Source organism: Copidosoma floridanum, unplaced genomic scaffold (genome assembly GCF_036245765.1).
Source record: "Copidosoma floridanum isolate Cflo_tuat_1 unplaced genomic scaffold, Cflo_Japanese_pri ptg000004l, whole genome shotgun sequence".
NCBI lineage: Eukaryota > Metazoa > Arthropoda > Insecta > Hymenoptera > Encyrtidae > Copidosoma > Copidosoma floridanum.
In genome coordinates this window covers 31,094,925-31,120,195 of record NW_028321881.1, presented here as the reverse complement: position 1 = coordinate 31,120,195, position 25,271 = coordinate 31,094,925, and the positions used below count along the sequence as shown (strand labels likewise).

The 25,271-nt window shown below is 35.5% G+C and overlaps 2 protein-coding genes across 5 annotated transcripts in view; one reads left to right on the top strand and one right to left on the bottom strand.

The window, feature by feature from the left end:
* The first annotated feature begins 3,760 nt into the window (after positions 1 to 3,760).
* On the top strand, positions 3,761 to 7,976 carry Vps60 (vacuolar protein sorting 60). 3 transcript variants are annotated; one of them, XM_089597618.1, is made up of 5 exons: positions 3,761 to 3,844; positions 3,978 to 4,065; positions 4,787 to 5,104; positions 5,240 to 5,467; positions 6,012 to 6,196. In XM_089597618.1, exons 2-5 carry the CDS (start codon positions 3,997 to 3,999, stop codon positions 6,060 to 6,062), a joined length of 666 nt encoding a protein of 221 aa, XP_089453744.1. In that variant the 5' UTR covers positions 3,761 to 3,844; positions 3,978 to 3,996; the 3' UTR covers positions 6,063 to 6,196. The 3 variants fall into 3 exon arrangements, 2 of the variants coding, with proteins under 2 accessions (XP_089453744.1, XP_089453749.1); XR_001339102.2 differs by lacking the exon at positions 3,761 to 3,844 and adding an exon at positions 6,318 to 7,976 and having other exon boundaries at positions 3,854 to 4,065; positions 6,012 to 6,142; XM_089597623.1 differs by lacking the exon at positions 3,761 to 3,844 and adding an exon at positions 3,877 to 3,897.
* Positions 6,516 to 25,271, bottom strand: part of LOC106643515 (tubulin epsilon chain) — a 334,441-nt gene continuing 315,685 nt past the window's right edge. For both annotated transcript variants that reach the window (XM_089597608.1, XM_089597611.1), the window contains exons 6-9: positions 24,817 to 24,963; positions 24,569 to 24,718; positions 6,774 to 6,948; positions 6,516 to 6,704 (exon numbers count right to left, since the gene is read on the bottom strand). In XM_089597608.1, coding sequence (XP_089453734.1) covers positions 6,561 to 6,704; positions 6,774 to 6,948; positions 24,569 to 24,718; positions 24,817 to 24,963 — 616 coding nt within the window. In that variant the 3' untranslated portion in view covers positions 6,516 to 6,560. The remainder of the gene's footprint in view (positions 6,705 to 6,773; positions 6,949 to 24,568; positions 24,719 to 24,816; positions 24,964 to 25,271) is intronic.

Genomic DNA, 25,271 nt, shown 5'->3' with positions numbered 1-25,271 from the left:
ATGTTATAAATATTACAATTTTGAATTTCCGCGTGTCTTTGGCAATGCCCCTTCACTGCTTTGCTGTCTGCTCGACGGAACGTTCTCTCTTGATTGTATAGCTATATATACGATCTAGGGAAAAAGTTCCGATATTGAATCCGCCTAACCCAACGCTGATGCTACGGCGAGAGACAACTTATTTCCACTGATCGGGGCGACCCGCCGCGGCCAGCCGTCGAACCAAGGCGCACATTTTTCGAGAGTGCGAGACTCGTATCGAAGAGCGTGCAGCGTGCGCCTACAAGAAGAGAAGTGGATGCGCGTGGAAATGAGCATATAGGCGCACATTTTGGCGACACGTAGAAGGGGTATACCGAATGTGTGCCTACGAGGAGAGGAGTGGAAATGTTGACTATATCTATACATCTGAGTGCACAGCCAAAGCAAGCGACGAGATGAGTTTTTCTCTTTTGACTGCAACCGAGTATATGCTATATATATTTAACTGACTCTTGCTCTCTCGCTCTTGCTTGAATGTTATCTATCAATCTTACGTTCGATTAAATCGTGAAACTAAATGCTCATAATTATATGCACAGAATATTTGATATCAAAACATTTTTTTTTTTCCGTACGTTAATACTTAATTTGAAATCTAGTATTATTTAGGAAAATTGTCAGCTAATTTTTTCAAGGATGGCAGTTCAGCTATAACCACTGGTTAATTATTTTTCCTCATAATAATTGTTATGAACTGTAGGACAAGCCCCGGAGGTTATCGATGAACATATGTGACTTTAAGATCTTCTACCCTCGAAGTTTCGATAGCTAAGGTAGTAAGGGCTTATGCCACTACTGTTCTTGTTTTGCTATCGGAGGATCGATTCCAACTGTCGGCAAATTTTTTTTTTTAACGTGATTCATCATTCTAGTTTATTTACTTTTTATTTATGTTTTATTGAAATTTATAAATAATATTAACAAACCCTTTTTTCCCTATACATCGAAATACATTTTTTTAATACCAATTATATTAAATAATTTCATAAGCTAATACTTATCGTTAGCATGGCCATTTCGGAATTCAATAACAAAATAATTTCTTAGGATATGAGTATAATTTTTACATTTAAAACTCTCAAGAAATTATTAACATCCAAAGTAAGAGAGAAAAAATCCTTATACATAATTTATATTAATTTTTAGTTTATTTTTTTTTCCAAGAAATGATTAAGCTGTTCTGATCGATATTTTTATCTATCTATACAACAATCATAATCTTCGAAGGCACAAGAAAACTTACATAAAACTCCCTAAACAATTATTTTCCGTCTTTTGTTGTAAAAAATTTTTAGGTATAGCAGCTATATTTATTGTGTTGATTAAACATGTAATTTTAATGTGAATTACTCAATGTTGGTTCTAGACCAAACTTTTAATTAGCGTATGTAAATATCAAAACTTAATACCTTTGAAAATTATGCAACAAAAATCTGAACAGTAATGAAAAACAGATCTTATATATCAAGTTAACTGTTACATTACTTTAAATTTTTACCTGGTAGTTACAACCACTTGTCACTTACATTATGAATTTCAAAAAAGTAAAAGTTTAAAGCTTGAACATAATTTTTGATAATTTATAAGATCTGTTTTCCATTACTCTTCAGATTTTTGTTGCATAATTTTCAAAGGTATTAAGTTTTGATATTTACATACGCTAATTAAAAGTTTGGTCTAAAACCAACATTTAGTAATTCACATTGAAATTACATGTTTAATCAACACAATAAATATAGCTGCTATACCTAAAATTTTTTTACAACAAAAGACGGAAAATAAATGTTTAGGGAGTTTTATGTAAGTTTTCTTGTGCCTTCAAAGATTATGATTGTTGTATAGATAGATAAAAATATTGATCAGAACAGCTTAATCATTGCTTGGAAAAAAAAAAAACTAAAAATTAATGAAAATTATGTATAAGGATTTTTTCTCTCTTACTCATATCCTAAGAAATTATTTTGTTATTATGAAATTCCGAAATGGCCATGCTAACGATAAGTATCAGCTTATGAAATTATTTAATATAATTGGTATTAAAAAAATGTATTTCGATGTATAGGGAAAAAAGGGTTTGTTAATATTATTTATAAATTTCAATAAAACATAAATAAAAAGTAAATAAACTAGAATGATGAATCACGTTAAAAAAAAAAATTTGCCGACAGTTGGAATCGATCCTCCGATAGCAAAACAAGAACAGTAGTGGCATAAGCCCTTACTACCTTAGCTATCGAAACTTCGAGGGAAGAAGATCTTAAAGTCACATATGTTCATCGATAACCTCCGGGGCTTGTCCTACAGTTCATAACAATTATTATGAGGAAAAATAATTAACCAGTGGTTATAGCTGAACTGCCATCCTTAAAAAAATTAGCTGACAATTTTCCTAAATAATACTAGATTACAAATTAAGTATTAACGTACGGAAAAAAAAAAATGTTTTGATATCAAATTCTGTGCATATAATTATGAGCATTTAGTTTCACGATTCAATCGAACGCAAGATTGATAGATAACATTTAAGCAAGAGCGAGAGAGCAAGAGTCAGTTAAATATTTATAGCATATACTCGGTTGCAGTCAAAAGAGAAAAACTCATGTCGTCGCTTGCTTTGGCTGTGCGCTTAGATGTATAGATGTAGTCAACATTTCCACTCCTCTCCTCGTAGGCACACATTCGGTATACCCCTTCTACGTGTCGCCAAAATGTGCGCCTATATGCTCATTTCCACGCGAATCCACTTCTCTTCTTGTAGGCGCACGCTCTTCGATACGAGTCTCGCACTCTCGAAAAATGTGCGCCTTGGTTCGATGGCTGGCCGTGGCGGGTCGCCCCGATCAGTGGAAAAAAGTTGTCTCACGCCGTAGCATTGGCGTTAGCAATTTCTCTACTCATCTCTGATGGTAAAATGCTCCTGATAAGGATGGTATGAGCGAAGACAGTCAAGAGTCGCATGACTTGAGAGACAGCGAGACAAAACGGTGCACAGTGGTCCTGAAAGCCCGAAAAACTCTCAAAATTCGTGCTTCCAATAAATTCTTACTCAAATTAAACGTTTTTGGGCTTATTTTGTTCCTTAGAACTTATGAAGGTTTGGGAGTATCCTTCACTTAGTCGTGGATCGGGGAGTCACCCGGGTCACCCCTGCCCGCGTATCTGGGCTCCCTTTACTGCGCACCTCCTCCTGCACTCTACAAACTTGAAACTGTACGACTTTAACTGCTTATATTTAAAAAAATGCCTTTCAAGGCTTGATTTTTTTTGTCGAGCATCTTCCTTTTGTACCACGTTATCTATGAAAACGCTTTTTTTTATTCCAACACATTAAAAATAAACCTCAATTTCAATTAAAAGGCAAACCTAACCTTGCTCTCTCATACGAGACCGTGTTAAACTGCCAATATTTCATTATTTTTTTTTCAAAAATTTCCCCTGGTGAAAAGTCTAAAAAAATTAATGTGCACTCCTAACATGCTCAAATGTAATATACATTTTTTTGGCACGTTTCTCTATTTTGAACTTTTCTCCCAAACCTTCTTAAGATACAAGGATCCGAGTTCCTCGGATGTTTCACTATTTTTGATATATATATATATATATATATATATATATGTATCGCCATGTCACGTGGTAGAGGCACATTCCCACATTACGTATATTTACTACGCGTCGTTAATAAATTTACTACATTGACATGAGATAGACTACCAACCACTGCCACTGCATGGTAAGCGGACTTAACGGACTGTTCCGTTATAACCTTGCCTCCCCTCTACTTATAACTGCAGAAGTCACAGAAGTAAGTAGAAGTATACGCGCATGGAGATTATATTATTATCTCCATGAGTACACGTCAGTAATCTTTCAGATTTGTTTATTATATTACATTGTCTGTGGTCGTTTAATGGCAGTATTTTGTTTTGTTCGTACAGAAACAAGTATATATTAACTATGAATCGATTGTTTGGCCGAGTAAAATCAAAAGATCCACCTCCAAACCTCGATGACTGTATTGCTGGGGTAAGGTTTTTTATTCATGTAATTCCGAAGTTGGTAGATTAGTTCGACAGCTTCTGTCAGTCGTATCCACACTGTAAAAAATGATTCGTCAATTTACTACCAGCGTTAGGAAAAATCCGACATTTAGCATTGGCTAGTATATCTATATATATCGGGATGTCGGATTTTTTCCAACGTCCAGCGTTGTAAAATTACGAAAAATTTTGACAGTGTACATGTATTCATGAATTTATTGGAATGTTGTGATACCCTATCGATTTTTTAAAAAGAAATCTCTTGTTGGGTAGAACATTGGATTTGTTATCGTTTTCGTATGTACTAAACATTTAGGTCAATAATAGATTTTGTCCGGTTGTAAGAAATCCGTGTCTATTTGCACCAAAACTACGTAAATACGTTGATATAAGTAGAGCAATATCCACGTTTACGTGGATGTAGGGCTCAGAATATTTACGTAAATAATAATGATACTATCCACACGCACTCCAGGTGTTTTCTATACTGTACAACATCCACAGATTCGCGTGGATTTAGTGTGAATAGGCCCAGTGATAAAAAATATAAAATACAAAACGATTTATGAACAATACAAGTGGAATCTTAGTCATCAATGTTTTTTTTCATATCGTTGCCTAATTGAAATAATGACACAGCTTACTATTTACAAATTACCAATTAACAGAATATTTGTGATCATAAATAAAATGTACTGCCTTGGTAGGTTGATGGTAGAGCGGATTCAGCTGAAAAGAAAATTGCAAGATTAGATACAGAGTTGAGAAAGTTTAAAGAGCAGATGACCAAAATGCGTGACGGACCAGCTAAAAATGGAGTAAAAGCTAAAGCTCTGCGAGTTTTAAAGCAAAGAAAAATGTATGAAGAGCAGGTCGAAAATTTACGCCAGCAAGCTTTTAACATGGAACAAGCAAATTATGCTACACAAACTTTAAAAGACACACAAGCTACGGTAGTTGCCATGAAAGATGGGGTTAAGCAAATGCAAAAGGAATTTAAAAACATAAATGTTGACAAAATTGAGGTCTGTTATTTTTTTTTGTTTTTCTTAACTCAAAATTTTTTTTAAATGCTTTAGGAAGTGTCTTAGATAATTATAATAAGTTTAACTAAAGCTTGTAGAATAAATAAATAATGAAGATAATTATTAATGTTTTAGGATATTCAAGATGACCTAGCTGATATGTTGGAACAGGCAGATGAAGTACAGGAAGCATTGGGCCGCAGTTATGGTATGCCAGACATAGATGAAGATGAGTTGGCTGCTGAACTCGATGCTCTTGGAGATGACTTAGCTTTGGATACAGATGCTTCTTACTTGGACAATGCTATAAAAGCTCCAAGTGCACCTGATAAAGAACCAGGTGCAGCTTCCGTTACAACTAAGGTTGGTGCCACAATTCATCTAATTATTATGTCCACACACACGCACACATATACACACATACTTTTGTATACATCAAACGAATTGACACAAAATATTTCATGGCATTAGAATGAAAACGTTACTCATGATGGAGAATAATAGTGAACAATTTAGTTTTATACTTAAAGTTTACTTTTCAAGCTATTATTTTATGTAACTAGAAAAAAAATTATAGTTTATTTGTTATTAATAATAATGTCATGTAGCATTACATCCATACTTGAGGCATTGCTAAAAATAATAGTATGAATAATTGGATCTCGACAGTTTCATTATCATTAAAGTTGATTGATATATACTTATCTATACACAGATTGTTTGCTTTGACAAGATGAAACTACTCGTTTTCTACAAGCAAGTTCATTAAGTGCAACTAGTTTGAATAATTTTGAGGATTTCAGTTTTATACTCATAATGATATGTTTAATTCAATATCTAAGTTCAAGTGTTAGTTTGCAATGGAAATATAAATTTATTTGCTAACAAATATTTATTTATATTTCAGGATGGAGTTTTAGTGGATGAATTTGGTTTACCTCAAATTCCAGCTAGTTAGATCATCATAAAATTTACAAATATTTATTTCTACTTAGTTGGACAATATTTTGGCACATTCCAAAGATGCTAAAAATTGTGGTAATTATTTCTTGAACTGCCACAATGGAGTCTAATATATCAACATAAAAAATATCTCGAAAAAACAACTTACAATCATTACTATATACTTTATAAATTATATGGTTGACAAAGTGGTTTTTCAAATAGATCACATAGCTCATAATTTCATAAAAATAACTCTTTTATTTTCTAGGAAGTAAATGATGGTTATCTTAAGTACTTAAATACTCATTACAAAGCCTTGTGGTTCTTTATCTTCTGTATCAAACCTCTACATTAATTTAGTGCATAAATAACTAGTACAAGAGTTATTTCTATGCGTCTTGAATTCAATCAGATCCAAATTTTAAAATGCTTGGTATAAAACTTACAGAAAACATTATTGAACACTTCATTGGCCACTCAGTTAAAAGAGTAAACCTTGTTGAACAAAATCTCATTGTAGTTTTAACCGAGGAACAGTAGGACTTTCACTTTGAATTTTATTATATTGATTGAACACATTTACTACTGTTTCTTTGCTCTCAATAAAGTCTTCTTTTTCAAAATTTTCTACTTGCAAATAGTGATGTATATGAGCCTGTCATGAAATATGTAGATATTACAACACAAGAAAACACACCCGGAATGATATGATTGGTCTTATTACCTTCCTCCTGTATAGTTGATCGAAGTTTTGTAGTATATCTTTAAAAAGCAAAGACATAGCTGTGGAGTTCATCATACATATTAATGATGCTTGACGCCCTGCCTGTGGAACTGAACATAATCCAATTTTCATGGCTTCCTTGCTCCAAGTAGTAAACTTCGCCTTGTCTTGAAATCTTCAAATTTAAAAGATTAACATCTTAAAAACAAGTTGTACTTATCCAGACTGTCAGGAGTACAGCAACCACGTGACAGGGCGAAATATATATATATACACACATGAATACTAGAGGAAGTACAGGCTTTATAAGCTTTTTTTTGTGGTGGAAAGGTATTGAACGCAAAAAGTTATTGGAGTACATATTTTTAACTTAATGAAAGTTGTGATGTTATTTTTTTCAGTGTAATAAAATTGTTAATTACGGCCAAAAACATCTTTTTGACGGTACATCCCGATCGGAAAAAGATTCCGTACGCCGGAAGGTAGTATACGGCCCGTTTATGTTTACCGGAAAGAATCTTCAGGGGCCGTATGGGTCGTGTTACCAGGTACCTTTCCGGTCAGTATGTGCGAAACTTATAGTCTAACGACTATATAGTACCCATGAATTGACCGTACATGGCCCTTAATCATGATTTAATACGTATGTAGAGGTTAGATTGCTCCGAAAAAGTATAAACACCTCGCGTTGTGTGTGTTGCTAACATAGAGGTATAAGAATAGAGGGGAAAAGCGCTATACTAGCCCATTAGCGGCAGCGACAGCATAACTAAGTGTAACGGGGCATCTGTCCTTGTTGCCAAAGCCACGTTATTGGCTACTTCTTCGTCCTGAATCCTACAGTTGATTCAATCTCATGTATGACTCGACCAATAACATAACTGCCAGACAAAGACAGATGCCTCGTTACGTAGCGAATTCTGCTGTCGCATATCACGCCCCCTTTTCTCCTCTATTCTTATACCTCTATGGTTGCTAATGTTTATCGATGTATATAATAAATTATAATCATGGAGGACAAATATATAAAAATTTCCTTCTTTAGAGGTCATGCTCAACAGTTATGCTTAATTGATAAAGAATATAATAGAAAAACCTAAAATAATAAAGCAAGCTATGGGCCAAGTAATCAACAACTGTTCAGATTGGGATGGAGGCAGAGTTAAAAAGGCTGTCAAAAAATAGCAGGAAATAAAAGGAAAAAAAATGACCAAAATGATGAATAATTTTTCCATAATAATTACATTTCTTTGTATGATAAATCTATTATTTTTGTAAATTAGTGTATTTATTTCCATTAAGTCATCCCTTACTATATTATTTTCCTACTTTGAGCGCTTTTGAGGGTCTGGTGTGCTAATTTGTTGTAACTAATCTTTTGACTAGCATATTTTTTCATGCTTCCGGGCCATGTACGGGTACTTAATGGTACGTAAACGGTCCATAGTGCTTTCGGCAAATAAAAACTGCCCGGAAAGTTACCTGGTAACACCACATTAAGGACCTTCAAGGCGGCGGAAGAGGTCCGTATACTTACTTTTCGGCAAAATGTAAGGTCATACTTGCCGTAGAGTCAATTTCCGATCGGGATATAGTACATTTTCACTCATATACATAAGAAATATAGATTGCTCGTTCTTATTTACGGTGCTAAAGCCCAAGTAGAAGGAGACACACAGCATCGAACGTGGGCATCTTTCTCTCTCGCATATTGCCAAAGGTGGAAGTGTGCAAGAGAGACAGATACCCACGTTCGATGTTGTGTCTCCTTCTACTTGAGCTTCAGCGTCGGAGATAAGAACGAGCAGTCTATATTTCTTATATGTCTATGATTTCATTTAACACCGAGCTGTTCGTTTACCTCTGAACAGGCGCAATAGACCAAAAACTGAGGCCGGAAGGTGGTCAAAATAACCAGCGGCCACTCTCACTAGGATTGGGGAACCTGGCGAAGAGTTTTTTCGGTATTTAACCGTGTGTTCCAGTAGCGCTCTCCGACAACTTACCAACAACTTAAACATGACGCAAGATATCGTAAGACATAATTAAGTTGTTGCTAAGTTGTCGGAGAGCGTTACTGGAACACACCCTAAGAAGTGCAGTATAGGGCCCGTTTGATTATTCATCGCTCGTTCGTTCGCTCTCCATTAGAACTTATGCTTTAGGAACGTAGGAAAAAATGAATCGTTCAGTGAACTGGACGTTCCCTAAGACTTAGATCTATGATAGGTAGTGCGAACGAACGAACGACGGATAATCGAACGTGCCCATAGTCTATTTTATAAACCAGCCGCAACTTAAACCAATGGATAGATAATACAAAGTTGTATACTGGAAGTGCCATTTGTAGTAAGATTAGAATGCACCTTGTACCCGAAAATCGACTTTCAAAAAAATTAACTGTCAAAGTTGTGGCTTGGTTTTAATTTTTTGTAGGGGTTCTATTTTTTTGAAAGTCGATTTTTAGGTAGAAGGTGCATTCTAATCTTGCCGCGAATGGTACTTCCAGTTGACAAGTTTTTATTTTTTATCCATTGGTTCAAGTTGCGGCTGGCTTATTAAATAGAATATATGGAACTTCTTAAATATCGATAAAACTCTTCACCAGAATAAAATATGACCAAAATATTTCGGGTCTAAACGAATCAGAAGGTTCCTCAAATCTGATGAGAGTGGCGGCTGGAAAAGATTTTGACCACCTTTCTACCTTAGCTCTTGATCAACAACAGCAGCAGCAGAAACAAATAGTTCAATGTGAATGGTTAACTGTACATACCTATTACCTTCAAAGATATGTTATCAGACTTAATAAACGATTTTATTACATAAAAAAAATTACAACCAACTCTCATAATGTTAAAAATATGTACTCCAACAATTTTTTGTCTTCAACTTTATTTTCACCCCAAAAAAAAACAACTTAATTTCTCCCTAGATATAATAGGTGGTTTCGTTGTCTATATTCGAGGTCTAAACTGACTCCTAGCACCCCTGGCGTATTTTATCTGAACTCGAGTTGGGCCCAGCCGCCAATGATTTGAACATATAAAAACTGCTTCTGTCTAAGTTAAATTTAATGTTTGGTTTTTATTGTTCTTCGGTCAAGTAATGTTATAAGAGTGATTTAATAGTGAAGAGTGTTTGTGTAAATACTGTATTCCCAACTGTTATATAAGAAAAAATTCCTAAGTAGGAATAATCTTACATGAATTTACAAAATCTGTTGATCGTACAATGTAGTGGATATGAAAGTGTATTATAAACCGAGCAGATTGGATCCAATTCTGCTGTACGCAGCGCACACTTTTTGGCATAAAATTACTTACCAAGACGATTCTTTTTAAATTTAAATCATTGGTGGCTTGACCCAATTCGAGTTCGGATTAAATACGCTAAGGGCGCTAGAAGTCGGTTGACACCTCCAATTACCTACACACCTACAGGAAATTATTGTGAACATTTTGTGTTATTTACGCTTTTTCGTACCAGGTGTCACGTGGAAACAATGACCAAGCAGACGAGCACCTGGAGTTAGTAAACACTTTGAAAGGGAGAAATAGAAATAATAAGTGTAATTGTAAGAGTATATTAAAATTTGTATTGATCGATTTAAATATTAATCAATTAAAATGGACAAAAAATTAAAAATTATAAAAAGTAATAAGGTAAAAGTATAGTTTACAAGTCCCTGCGAGAACCCGACAAGAATGGGAATAAGAACCGAATAAGACCAGGGCATGGATAGGCAAGCCTTACATCAAGGTTAGGGCACAGTTTACACAGTTGCGACACTCAGTGCAGTAAGAGCGTCCAGAATTTGATGTATACCGCCATGCTCTTGATTGTATCTCGCGCGTTTTTTTATTTATTTCAAAATTTTAACAATATTATAATATTTGAGTGATAAACTGAAAATGTTCGTGTTAGTACCGCAACAGGTATTCTGTTCATCAAATAACTGTTTTCAGGCTGGCGAAAAGCTATTTTTATAAAAGCATAATAAAAATGTTCTTAAATGTTTCTATTATTTTCGATGTATGTATAGCTATACGATCTATAGGGAGAATGTTCCGTCGAGCAGACAGCACAGCAGTGAAGGGGCATTGCCAAAGACGCGCGAAAATTAAAAATTGTAATATTATAACACAAGTGCCTATCACCCAATGACCCGGGGCGCTAACTGGTCTCTCTATTAAATATTAAAGTACTTATTAATTATTAACACAAGCGCCTATCACCCAATGATTCGGGGCGCTTACTGGCCACTCTGTTAAATAAATAATTATTAATAACACAAGCGCCTATCACCCAATAACTCGGGGCGCTGACTGGCCACTCTGTTAAATAAATAATTATTACTAACACAAGCGCCTATCACCCAATAACTCGGGGCGTTTACTGGCCTTTCTGTTAAATAAATAATTATTAATAACACAAGCGCCTATCACCTAATGACCCGGGGCGCTTACTGGGCACTCTTTTAAATATTAAAGTACTTATTAACTATTAACACAAGCGCCTATCACCCAATGTCCCGGGGCGCTTACTGGCCACTCTGTTAAATAAATAATTATTAATAACACAAGCGCCTATCACCCAATAACTTGGGGCGCTTACTGGCCACTCTGTTAAATAAGTAATTATTAATAACACAAGCACCTTCCACCCGATGACCCGGGGTGCTAACTGGCTTCTCTATTAAATAATAAAGTATTGATTATTCGCTTTATTAAACGATCTATATTATTAATTAATAGCACAACGGTCATCAGGTGATAAATGCTTGAGCTGTTAATTAATATTTCATTATTTAATAGAAAGGCCGGTAAGCGCCCTGGGTCATCGGGTGATAGGCGCTTGTGTTAATAATTATTATTTTATCATATAATAGTGTAGCCAGTTAGCGCCCCGGGTCATTGGGTAATAGGCGCTTGTGCTATTTATAAACGTTTTATTATTTCACAGAGTGGCCAGTAAGCACCCCGAGTCATCGGGTGATAGGCGCTTGCGCTATTGAATAATACTTTATTATTTAATAAAGCGACCAGTAAGTGCTCCGGGACATCGGGTGATAGGTGCTTGTGTAAATAATTAATATTTTATTATTTAATAGAGTGGCCAGTAAGCACCCCGGGTCATCGGATGATATGCGCTTGTGTTAATAATTAATATTTTATTATTTCACTGAGTGGCCAGTAAGCACCCCGGGTCATCGGGTGATAGGCACTTGTGTTATTAATATTACAATTTTTGATTTCCGCGTGTCTTTGGCAATGCCCCTTCACTGCTGTTCTGTCTGTCACTGCCAGTCGACGGAACATTCTTCCTAGATCGTATAGCTACATATACGATCTAGGGAAAAAGTTCCGATATTGAATCCGCCTAACCCAACGCTGCATGCAGCAATCGGAAACAGCGCCACCTGCATGGGTAAAAACGGCGGTACTTATAAGAATAACACAGCCTCTTATAGGCCGTGACGCTTTATACTTTTTTTTTATGCATTAACGAATCCCTTATAACTAAGTTGACTATTTTTAGTATTGACAAGTTTTAAGCAAACAGTAATTTTTTCACTTCTTAATGCCAAATAAAAATTTTCCATAAGAAGTACATGTGCTTTAATTAGTATAAGAATGAACAATTTTTCCCGTTATTGGTGCTGCTTCAAAGTGTGGTACGTAGGGAATAAATGTATAATAACATATATCTACTGTATAGTACTACAGTGTTATGGTAAGTACATTTGTACATTGAACGCTTTTAGATTGAAAACAATGAAAAATAATTTTAGTAAGTTGTTAATATCTTGAGAGATTTATTCCGCGGATCGAGAAATGAGTAAACACACCTTGTAATAAATAGTAACATTTAATTGAATGGTTAGCAAAACTTGATTTATTGATCTACAAATATTATGACGATAATTTAAACAATCCGACGGACGTTCAATAATACAACTCACTGTAGTTAATACTAATTACTTGCTTGTTGATCGGCGGTTTCTCCAGGAAAGAGGGCGAGCCGCAGGGCGCGGTTCTGTTTGAACCCTAAATCGCATCGATAATCGGGGGTAGGACCAGTGGTAAGTCAAGAAGTGGAGGTAAATTTGATTAACATGTTCTTGGGAGAAAAGTGCAGCTGCAGGCGTAACCCAACTGTTAAATTTAGCGGGGGTGGAGTTAGGGAGCGCGAATGGCTGGTAAGCAGGCGATCGGCCGAGCGTGCGTTGGTATCGATTTGTGTGAGATGTGACCGCTAGGTGACAAACACCATATGGTATTTGTTACTAACTGTGGGTAGACGTCACTAGACGTGACACGCTCCTCCCCTAAGTTTTTACTCGCTGGGCGAGTTCGTTCCTGGTTACATCAGCTCGCGTTTTTCAGATGTATGTTTTACATAATTTGAATATAGCTAGGGTTACATTTGCATGAAATATTGTTTTAAGATATTAGTATTACAATGTGAGTTAATAGCTAACAATTATCTTATTTGCTAATGATACAGTAAGTGACGTGCGGTTTTTTAGGACATTATTATTACTTTATATGTTATTATATACATTTCTATCTATTTGTTTATTATTTATTTATTTACTTATTATTATTATTATTATTATTTTTTGACTTACTAGCTACAATTGCATTAAAAATTGACATCTTCGCAATAGATTTGGTCAGCTATCGGAAATGCGCATAGTTCCTATTGTCAGTACGATTTCTTAAAAATATTCTTACCGTAGATTGCGATGGTGTATTAGGTCAATGGAGTAAATAAGAGGCAGTAATGATGACATTCATATGGGATTGCAGGAGAAAAGGAAGGCGGTTATCGCTGGACCACGATGTTGGAGTCAAATTTGTTGAAAGTAGACTCACAGTAACGGCAAACATCACTATGTGTGTTCTGGTGGTGTGTACTGGGTTTGGGCACTCGAGTTAGCATCTTGCAATGGTGTTGTCTCTATTACCTTATAAATGATACATGGTGCATGCACAGCAATCTTTTCAGGGTTTAATGTCCATAGGAGATAAATTTTGCATTGCTGAGGAGTTACATGCTGCTCGTAACCCTTTCCTCCTAATGGGAACCGTTCTAAAAGACCGGCATATATTATACCAGCTGTGCGGATCACGGCTTGCTCTCGTTCACAGGTTTTGGCTCGATCCCATTCGGGGTGTTCTATGAACTTTCTTACTTCACGATGTTAAAAGCTTTTGTTTGAGTTTTTAAGGGTCTGCTGCATTGACAATATAGTGGGATACAACTACCTTAAGTCCCATCAGTGTGACAAAATACAAGTCCAACAAAAGCATTTTTTTTATCCATTAAGACAATGCGTTTTGGGGCATTTATAGTCAAATACAATAGGTGAAAATTGAGAGGTTTGGAAAATTTTCGATAGCAAAAATTTCAAGTTCCGTGCGCTAAAAAAAGTTTAAGTCTCTTCAGTGCCAAAAAATACAAGTTCTGAAGAAAAAAAGAATACATTTAGGAACATCAAAAGTCTGTATTTTGGCACATTTACAACAGAATGTGACAGGTAAAATTTTTTTAAACCTCTTAATTTTCACCCATCTCATTTTACTCTGAATGTCCCAAAACGCATTGTTTGAATGATGACAAAAGAAAAAAAATTTCCGTCGGGACTTGTGTTTTGTCACACTGACGGGACTTATACTTTTTCAGCGCACGGAACTTGTAATTTTGGCTACCAAAAATTTTTTTAAACTCACAATCGTAATCTGTCTCATTTTACTATAAAAGTCCTAGAATGCATAGTTTTTATGATGGCCAAAAAAAAATTTTCCCTTGGGACTTTGGGGAAAAAATTTCATTTTCACTGAAAACGAACACAAAACATGCTATATCTCGAAAAAGGCATTTTTTATATTTTTTTTAATAGGCTAGATGGAAAGCTGATATTTTTTTACATTAAAAACGCATTTTATCACAGTATGCTCTTACTGAAAAATTGGAGAAAAATGATACCCAAGAGTAGACGCTCAGCCGTCTGAACGCACGCCAACAGCCAGTGCCATGCTGTGCTCTGCTCAAGTTAACTATGAATGTTATTAATTTAGAAACACTTTCTAAACAAAAGTTTTTTATTATTTTTTAGTTTTAGACGAAGTTCAAGATGTAGGCTTTTTGGTTTTATTATTTTGTTTTGGAAAAAGTTGATACTCAGAGCTTACGGATGTTTTTATTATATTTCAATGTTTCATCATCGATTGTAATGACAGCGTAGAATTGCAAAGTACCTGATTTTAATTTTGCAATTCAAATCTAATTTTACATTTCTTATAGACTCTTTACTTCAATAAAAAGTTTTGTTCCCTTGGATAATTTGTTGTCTAGCCGTACAAGTTTTCTACTGTTAAAAATCGGTTATTAGAGTAAACTTGAAGACTTGCACGTCTTGCACCTCTCTTCAAGTGGGCTCTAATACCACCGCACACTCTCGTTCCATGAGCAGTTGCAAAAAAATGCCATACACAATCAATTTTAAAATCTTTATTGTGGAAAAGTGAGTTTCTAAAATTGCTCTTATTTTCGAAATGTTGACTGGCCCCATCAGTTATGAAAAAAATTTCCTTTACTACAAACTTGAATTTCAAATAGTTTATTATCCTATAACTTTCTGATACTCATATACAGCAATTGTATTATGATTTTGCTTGTATTTTTCTCTATAATAAATTACAACTGTAAAAATGGAAGCTTGGTTATACTTCTAATGAAAAGATTAGATTGAATTTTTTTTTTTTCTCTCTACCAGGTTACCACGACAGACTACTGGACTAGTCGCCGGGGCCAACCACTCACCGCTTATGTGTAGGGGTGTATTGCCACACCAATTTCCAACCCTTTTTACTGATATCATACCTGAATCCATGGGCACAGAATGAGTATCTCCGGTGGAATACCTTGCCACTTAAGCTGACACTCTCTGCACCAATGGGGCATCGTGTCCACTCGCCACTGTGTAGCCTTCTCCGTAGAGGACTGCATATTCCAGGATGTCTACTCCTCGCCGGTTAAGCCGACGCTCTTTGTCAAAGTATTGGATCCAGGCTAATTAGTATCCCCGGAGAAGCCCCATGTTTCAGGGACTACTCCTCACCGGTAAGGCCGGCGATCCGTGCCCGACGCCTGGCATCGGATCCGCTAATCCCTACCTATAGCCCTAACACTATTTCGCATTCACCTAGGCCCAAAAACCTGTGGGGTAAGGAAAAAATCCTGGAATTACTCTGAAGGGAAATTCCACGGAAAAACCCGCTCCGAAACAGCTGGGGTTACATAGGAACTTTTCTCGATGAAAACAGTTTAAAAAAAATCTGCATTCACCGGGAATCGAACCCACGACCCCTACAATCGCGTTGTATCAGTAACAAGTACGCTTACTACTGAGCCAAGGCCGCTTTCAAGATTGGATTAAATTAAAATATGTAAGGTAATTATAATAAATTTAGAACTAAAATAGGTTTTACATTCAGACAGTTCTATGAATTCCACCTAAAAATCATAAAAAAAATCAAAGATTACATTTTCACTATACAAACCTGTATTAAGTAACATAGTATAAGCTCACGTCATTGTTAAATAAATAATTAAGTGTCATAAAACTTATATAGTAAACAAATAAATAAGTAAATAAATGAATAAATATTATTTAACTTAAGCGGAGCACCGCACCGACCTTTGGTACGCGTACAGACGGCCGAGCGTACACTCTTTGATATCATTTTACTCGAATTTTTCAGTGAGAGCAAACAATTTTGATTAAAACCGACAACTTTTTCTGGAAGTTTCAAAAGTTTGTACTCAAATTTCAGTTCACACTTTGCATTTTATAAAAATTTTATTCCCAAAATTCCGTCTTGTGGTTTTGCAAATAAGTGTGACTACATGAAACTACATAAAAAGAGACTTCCCTCCCAAATAATTTTAAGATATAATTTTTCCAATGGATTGAATAGTTTTATTTATTATTCCACAAAATTCTACTGCATCGTTATAATCCATGGCAATCCCATTAAAGTAACTTCCAACTTTGATTAGGTTCTCATGAGATCCAGAATCTATCATGAGGCTTACCGAATTTCCACCAAAGTGAAAATTTACATAAGGTATGTATTCATTTTTATGTATAACATCGAGAGTATGAATTCGTCGAGTAAGCGGTTTGGATTTACTGAGCACGTCGGATAGTTCAGCGTCCCTAAAGTTGCGCTCATAACTTGAGGGGCCGGATCTTTTCTCTGATTTTCTTGTCTTTTACGCTTATTATATTGTTTCTTCCCACATTATTGTATCGAATCTTCATTTTCAAAGCGCAATAACTTTTTCCTAAATGCACGAATGGCGGTACTCTTATATCTACAATGTTCTATGGAACCTTTACCTTTCAAATGCGCTATAGTATGGCTTCATTGTATATGTATCACTAGCAATATGCGACTCATTGGGAAAAACTAAAATTACTTTTTCCCCAACCCATGTCTATTACAGTTATGATTTGCTTATGGGTTTCCGTAGTCGATCGATTTCCACGGAAACACTTTTTTTTATTCCATGCATTTCAATTCACTGAATGCAGTAAGCAAGACTCTATTCGTTGCCAAGTAATTGTGAATAACGATTTTTTTAACTCACAAAACTAACCTTTTTTGTGTTAAAAAATGTTTAAAAATATTTTTTGATACATTTTTAACAAAAAATTAATCAGCACGTTTAAATCTTAGCTTGTGTAGAAAATTGTTGAAGTTTGAAAAAATTATGTTTTATGTTTTTCAACTACGTATTATCCAGCTGTTATTGCGTTATTTCAAACTCAAATTGGTTCAATATGGTATTTATAATAATATTATATAATTATAATTATTGCATGGTGATACTTAGAATACTTTGATAAATATAGAAAATAATTACATTGCACCAAATTGGCTTGAATTTCCTGGATTGATGGTCGATGATACACGAGAGCCTGAAGTGACCGTGCGCTAAATAATACCATGGTTTCCAAGCTGCAGATGGTAATGGATCTTTATTTATCCAAAAGTACACATCTTATGATGAAATTTGAGCTTAGGCTAGTTAGAAATTATGCAATAATAGATGAGTAATACATACACTGAGAAAAATGGTGTGAGAAAAAGTATTATAACTACAGTAAAAATAACTATATTTTTTAAGAAAGCTCAATCATACTCGCCATGTTATAAAAATTACTGTATAATATATTGCTACATAGTAAAACCCGGTTGTATTACAATTTTCTTTTGAACACAGTAATTTTAACTTTGTTCAGAAATATTTTTTATATTCAAGAAAAGAAAAATATATATCCATATTATTTATGCGTAGGAAATATGTAACTAACAGAATATTAAGATATAGTTTTTATTCATATGGATCTTTTTTTTCTTAAGATTATAGATATAAATGCGTTTCAAGAATATTTTTATTTTGAAAAGATTTGCGCTGACCGGGAATTGAACCTTCGTCTTTCGGCTTCCAAATCGGATCCCGTAACCATTAGACCATGGTATCCTATGTCCGCCTTAGCATTGATAAAGTACATGCAGCGGCGAAGCGAGGAGGGGAGGGGGGTGGGCCGCCCCGGGCGGCGAGCCGATTGAGCGGCAGGTGGGCGTCAAGAGCTCCACTATGAAAAGTTAAAATCAGAAAAGAAAAAGAAAGGTCCTCATACTCACTACGTGGAGTGTGTGGTACTATGTAACTTTAAAGTATCTATTCTTTGATACTTGAAGTATCGATACTTTTTTGAGGTATCAATGACAGTCAATGAAGATCATGGCCAATTTGCGCTTATGGAAAACAGTTCTTACCGCTATAGGAGGTGTATAAGTACACTGTGACTGGCGGTGTACTTGTACACGTCCCTACGGCGTGTAAATTGGCCGCAAAATGCCAAAAACCGACATAGTAATGCTGTAGACAGTCGCCGTCAGTCGGACTCATGTGCATAGGGGTAAACGCACCATCTACCGTACACCCGTAAAGTCACTTTATTTTGTTACCATGATTGTAAGACAGTTTGATACTAAATATTGACTCAGTAAATTTTAAATTGTTATTTAGGATCTCAAGAGAGCACCGAAATTTTTTTGAGGTGTTAGAGCTTGTTAAAATGATTTTATAATAAAAATATGAAATAGAAGTCATGTTCCTACCCTATATATGTCTCCTACCGCCTGATGCTGCTATTTCTGCTGCTGCTTCTTATGCGCACTCTGCGCAGAAAAGGCAGCAGCAGAAGCAGCACTTATCCGAGTGATGGAGACTATGTTCAGTATTACTATATTGGTTTTTGGCATTTCACGGCCAATTTACACACCGTAGGGACGTGTATAAGTACACCGCCAGTCTCTGTGACTTATACACCTCCTACAGCGGTGAGAACTTTTTTCTGTGATAGCCGTGGTTGAGCTGCTCACAACGGGAAATAACTAAAGATGACCACCCGTACTCCTACTGTAGTTTAGTTAAAGAGGGCACCAATTCTTTTCCAGTGTGAGGCACGCAGCGATCTCGATTACCGTGTTAGTCTTGTTACTGAAATATATCAAAGTAAGTTTAAAAAATGAGTAATATTTACTTGCTTATCTTTCGATTTTTTGCATGTAATAATGAAATAAGTTCAAACTGATGTGAAGTGCGTTATTGTACAGTGTGTACTTTTCAGACAGATATTTGCGACCTCCCTGAAACGAGTTTACAGCGATTTGTGTGCTACTGATGTTGAATTTAGGGCACGCATAACCTCCTTTGCTGAAAACACATATACGAATGCATATGTTAGTGGATGTCAATTTGTTTCAAAATGGTCGCGAATATCTCTATGTTGAGTGTACATAGTGGAGCTGTTCAAATTTATAACATCACTTCTATTTTACCTAGTCAAGAGATACCTGACATGTAGTTTTTATTCGGATGATTTTTTAAAGTAATAATAATAACAAATTTCCATTTTTTTTCTTTTATATAAGTATATATAATGGCATATGATACCTATTGGAAAGAGAAAACACGTTATTTATAATTACTAAGAAATAAAAAAATCTGAGTTTTTGGAGTAACTTTTATATTTAGTTGCAGGTATGAAAAGATTCAAAGAAAGCGGAGCGTCCTTCCGAAAAAAACGGAAGTTGGCAGCAGAAAAACAGAAGCAGGAAAGTAATTTGATTTTAAAATTTCTTACCCCATCTAAAACTGGAGATAGTCATAGTCAAACCATAAGTCAAGTTGTACCTAATGCTAGTCAATCAGTGTATCACGTTCAAGACGAACTAAGTGAAACAGAAGTTGAAACGAAGGATCTCAGAATTTCAACCGAAGTTTAAGATTTTCAGCACGCAATAACATCAAGACGAGCTAATATTTCTACTGTATTAAATTTGTCTGACCGACCCTCTAGTCAAGTGAGTCCTAAGTCACCTAGACAAGCTGATCCCTCTCATCTTTTGGAAGCTGAACCTGATTTCGTTCGAGAGTCTGGTATCAATTTAAAGGATGTGGGTGAATGGCCGGCTGCGATAACAAATAATCTTAGGATGTTCCTAGTTTAGGAAGGCTCAGCCGCTGTTCAGCACTTAGATTTTAAATTTGCTGAAGTCAGTCGTTCAGGAACCTCGGCAAAAGGAGAAACGAGAAAATTAACCCGTGACTGGTTTTATCGCGTACTACCCAATGGTGAAACAATCCTACGGTCTTGGATGGTATACTCACCAGTAAAAGAGTCCCTATTTTGTTTTTGTTGCCGACTTTTTTCCCCTGTAAAGGCCACTAGTTCAGGATTCAACAGTAAGGATGGCTTCAACTCGTATTGGAAGATGAATCCAAAGGTATATGAACACGAGTCTAGCAAATTACACATTGACAACTTATTTAAGTGGAAAGAATTAGAAAGGAGGATCAACGAAGAGGCAACAATTGATAAAACAGAGCTAAAAATTGTCCGCAAAGAAGAAAAGAAGTGGAAAAATATTTTGATAAGATTGCTCGACGTTATTCTGTTTTTGGCAAAGCAAAATTTAGCGCTGTGCGGGCATCGTGAATCGCTTTCTGAAAGCGTTGCAAGTGGTAACAGAGGAAACTTTCTTGAACTTGTAACGCTTTTGGCAAAGTACGACTCATTATTATGCGAACACCTTACGAAGATTAAGCTTGGAAACAAAATTCAAGTTTCGTACCTGTCACCTCAGACACAAAACGAATTCATCAATGTTTTAGGAGATCAAGTTCGCAGTAAAGTTATTCAGCAAGTAAAAGAAAATAAATATTTTTCTATAATTTTTGACAGCACGCCAGATTTGTCTCACGAAGATCAAGTCAGTCAGGTACAACGGCATGTGAAGGTTGACAGAGCCAAAGTTGAGGTAATAGAGTCTTTCGTTGACTTCATAGAAGTAAAGGGAAAAAATGCTGAGCAACTGACACAGATGACCGTGGATAAGATTAAATCCGATGGGCTGGATATACAAAACTGCAGAGGACAAGCGTACGACAATGCAGCGATTATGGCAGGTGTATACAATGGAGTTCAAGCACGCATTAGAGCGGTGAATCCGAAGGCGCAATTTGTGGCATGCGCAAATCATTCTTTGAACCTGGCTGTACAACATGCCGCATCGGCCGCCGTTAATTCAGTCACTTTTTTTGGTACCTTACAACGCATCTTTGTGTTTTTTTCGTCATCGACTCATCGTTGGGACGTCCTAACTTCTGTCACAAAGCAAGGTGTCAAGCGTTTGATCGATACTCGCTGGAGCGCCAGACATGATGCAATTATTGTAATAAAGAATTGCTATGTGAACATTCTGGATGTTCTGGAATAGCTTTCAACAAATATGACAGAAAATGTGAAAACGAGGTCCGATGCTGGTCTTCTTTTAACTTCCATGCAATCCTTTTCATTTGTATCTTATCTTGGACTCTGGGATGATGTGCTAGTCGAAGTTAACGAGACTCAGGTGTATTTACAGACTAGAGGACTTTAGAGATTTTCTTGGTGGAGAATAGGGATAAGCTTGTTGATGATGGATGCAAGTTTGCCAAAGAAATTTTTGACGAACTGGGCATTGAGGTTGTACCCCAGCGGACAAGAAAAAAAAAAAGATTCACGGCGATGGATTAGCAGATGCTGGTTTATCGTACGATCTAGAACTGCGGCGTGAAATGCTTATGTGTGTAGACAGGATCATCCAGGAAATTAAAACGAGATTTAAACAGCTTCATGGTCTTGACGCAAAATTCTCTTTCCTTGCGTCGTCGAATCTGCTGAACTCTGAATAAACTTGTAAATTGGAGGAAGCACCGGATGATATCGATAAAGAAGAATTTCAGCGTGAACGAGAACGGTTACAAAATTTTGTGCGTGCGTCGAATAAAGAAGCAGAAATAATTCCTGAGGGACCGCTTGATCTTCTCCAATTTATACCACAATATAGTTTAGGCGTTTCAGTTCCAAATATTGCTATAATGTTGAGGATTTTTTTGACAGTGGCAATCAGTGTTGCCAGCTGTGAACGTAGCTTATCTAAATTAAAATTAATTAAGAACTACTTACGAACTACTATGAGTTCGTTGAGATTAACCAATTTGGCGATATTGTCAATCGAGCACGATTTAGCAAACGAAGTGGATTTTGAAGATGCAATTTCAGATTTTGCTGCCCGGAAAGCCCGTAAAATTTATATATAAATTATGTATTTTTGACCAAAGACCTCATAAATAAAAAAACATTTTTACTTGGTATCATAAAGTGTCATACTTTTTTTTTAATTTTCAACTTCAAAGTCTTCTCCTTGTTCAAGTATTAATTATTTCTACAAAATAACTAGCAACAGTTCGATTGCTTTTTGAACCGAATTCTTCTTACAATTATGTCAATAAAGAATTGCGCTCTAAAGTCAGACTAAATTTGAACTAGTTAATTTGTTAAAATTTTATTATTATAATTCATTTTTAATCTTGTCGGGCTAAAAATTTTGATTTTGTAGGGGCAGCACAGTTTCTTCCGCCCCGGGCGCCACTAACGCTCGCTACGCCACTGAGTACATTTAGGAATGTGTACTGTTTATGATACACACAATAAAGTTAAGAATAACCAAAGCAAGCAGAAGAAGTCTCTTTGTGCTATTATTTTATAAACCTGAATTGGCCAAAGACACCTATTAGTAAAATCTAACTAAGAGGAAGAGAAAAAAAAGAGAAACACATTGTTGCCGTCGTTACTCGATACATGGCATAGGTTACGCAAATGCAGTTGCGTTACAATGTTGTGAACAAATATTCTCTTAATTATTGGACTGTAAGAATTAATTAATATCCCATAGTTGAAAATTTTTCATCAAAAAAATTAAAATTTTGGTAAAGTTAATGTACTGAAAAATTTTGGAAAAATCCTGAAAAACTCCTTGAATTTTATGATAAAAAACTTGTTCGAACCCTATTCAAGTTTACATCATTCAACATTTTGTTACACATTTAAAACCCAGCAAAAAGTGCCCATCCAAGTAACCCAACTTTTTATTTTGATTCTGTCCTTATGTATTACATATATTTTACTCACTCTCACACACCTACACTCTATACCTATTACATCTAAGTCCATACATAGACTGTGCCCTCTGCAGCAGATATTTGATAGATGTTCTTGCATTCAAACAAACGGATTCGATCATACGTACATAAACACAGCTGCTTGTAACTGGCACGCTCACTGAAAAAGAGCCAACCACAAGCAGCCACGTGCTATGAGGCCTTTGTTTACATGCAAGAACTTTTGGCAAATATCTACTGTAGATGGCACAGTCTCTGCATCTGCTTGAAGCTAATACGGACGCACCCAACTGCTAAGAGTAGTAAGAAGTTAAAGTAGCGCTGAGAAGGGGACAGCCAATCACGTAGCTTGATAACAAAATAAAGACAGAACGGCTGCTTAATGTTCTCTCTAATCATCCATCAGCCATCAACATAGCAATGGTGAAAGGAGACAGTGGCATATTATTTATAATTATAAGCCATCATATAATAGACACAGATTACCTTATCGAAAAAGGCATTTTTATTTAAAAACAACAAAACTTATTTAGTAAAATAAAACGTTAAACATATTTTTTCGTATTTTCACCTTTTTATACTGAAAATAAAAATGTATTGAAAAAAACTTTTATTCGCGCATAAGTCATGTAATAATTTTTGTCTTTACCCCTACAAGATCAGAACATGGCGAAATCAGTGCAGGGCAACCGGATCTGCTACTCTCTTCTTTAACCTTTGCCACTAACGAGTACAGTGGATCAAAGTTTTACAGTGTGGTAGATGGCTACCATGTTCAAGCCATTTCACTGTTTATAGGTAATAGCGACTTTGTCGGTATATCGAAAGTCATCATACATTTGTGGTAATCTGGTGATTTAAGTCCCGCGCAAAATATTCACGTAACACGTGTATGCTTATATACATGCACACGCGAAAAATATATACATACACACTTGCACAAACATACACACATATCTACACACATATAAACAGTATACAAATTTTATTACTCATGATATATCTATACAATGAAATGGCTGACGCAGCCAATCATGCACTTTATCAACGTCCATCACTTTGTACCTATGACTTAGAACAATCTACCCGTGACAGTCTGAATAGTGTACATATTTACATTAAATAGTAACTAGTTAATCAATCATTTCAACGATTTTCAATTTTCATTTTCAGAACTCCACAGAAAGTATAATAATAACCTTTTCATGATTTTTCTAATATCAGTTATGGAAGCATCACCTCGATAAATGTGTGCTGTTCCAATAATTAGCGATTCAGTTTGCAAAGGATCAATTTTAATTAACTGATTGTTTCGAGACCAAGCATTAACGAATAATTCATCTTGAAATCTAAAATGTCAAAAGCTTCGTTTAACATAACATTTTCAAAAATTTGTACTCAAAATTTAAGATACTACATTTAGAAAATGAAATATATGCATACATACGTCTTGATATTTGTTACAGAAGTTTGTGAAGCTGTGAATGCCACTGGACTCACACTACAAAAGATGTAGTGTAATTTAGGGTACGGAACGAGATTTGTTGCTAATTCGTTCATGTCCGTGTTTAAACAGCCTGGAAATCTTGAGCCACTGCGGATGAATAAAAAAACAATATAATTTCTATCAGTATTGGATTTTTATCGATGTCAAAAGAAAAGTTATTCTATTTTATTTTGAAATTATAATATAATGTATTTTTATACATTTTTTTGTATTTTTTACATTGGCAGCTGTGGTATCTGCTCTTACCGATTTGAAATTTGTCATGCACTTTTTTTTTGTTATGTGTTAGTCAATTTGAATAGAGACAGCGAGAGTGTTAATATTCTCACACAATAGGCATTAACATGATGCATTTATGGATGAAAATAAACATAATCATACTAGATATTGTCAAT

What these genes read in the sequence shown, in the direction of transcription:
- Vps60 (XM_089597618.1), top strand. Translation starts at nt 3,997, where the DNA reads ATGAATCGATTGTTTGGCCGAGTAAAATCAAAAGATCCACCTCCAAAC. An exon ending in TAAATGTTGACAAAATTGAG is followed by an intron (nt 5,105 to 5,239) that starts GTCTGTTATTTT and finishes TTAATGTTTTAG; the next exon opens with GATATTCAAGATGACCTAGC. An exon ending in CAGCTTCCGTTACAACTAAG is followed by an intron (nt 5,468 to 6,011) that starts GTTGGTGCCACA and finishes TTTATATTTCAG; the next exon opens with GATGGAGTTTTAGTGGATGA.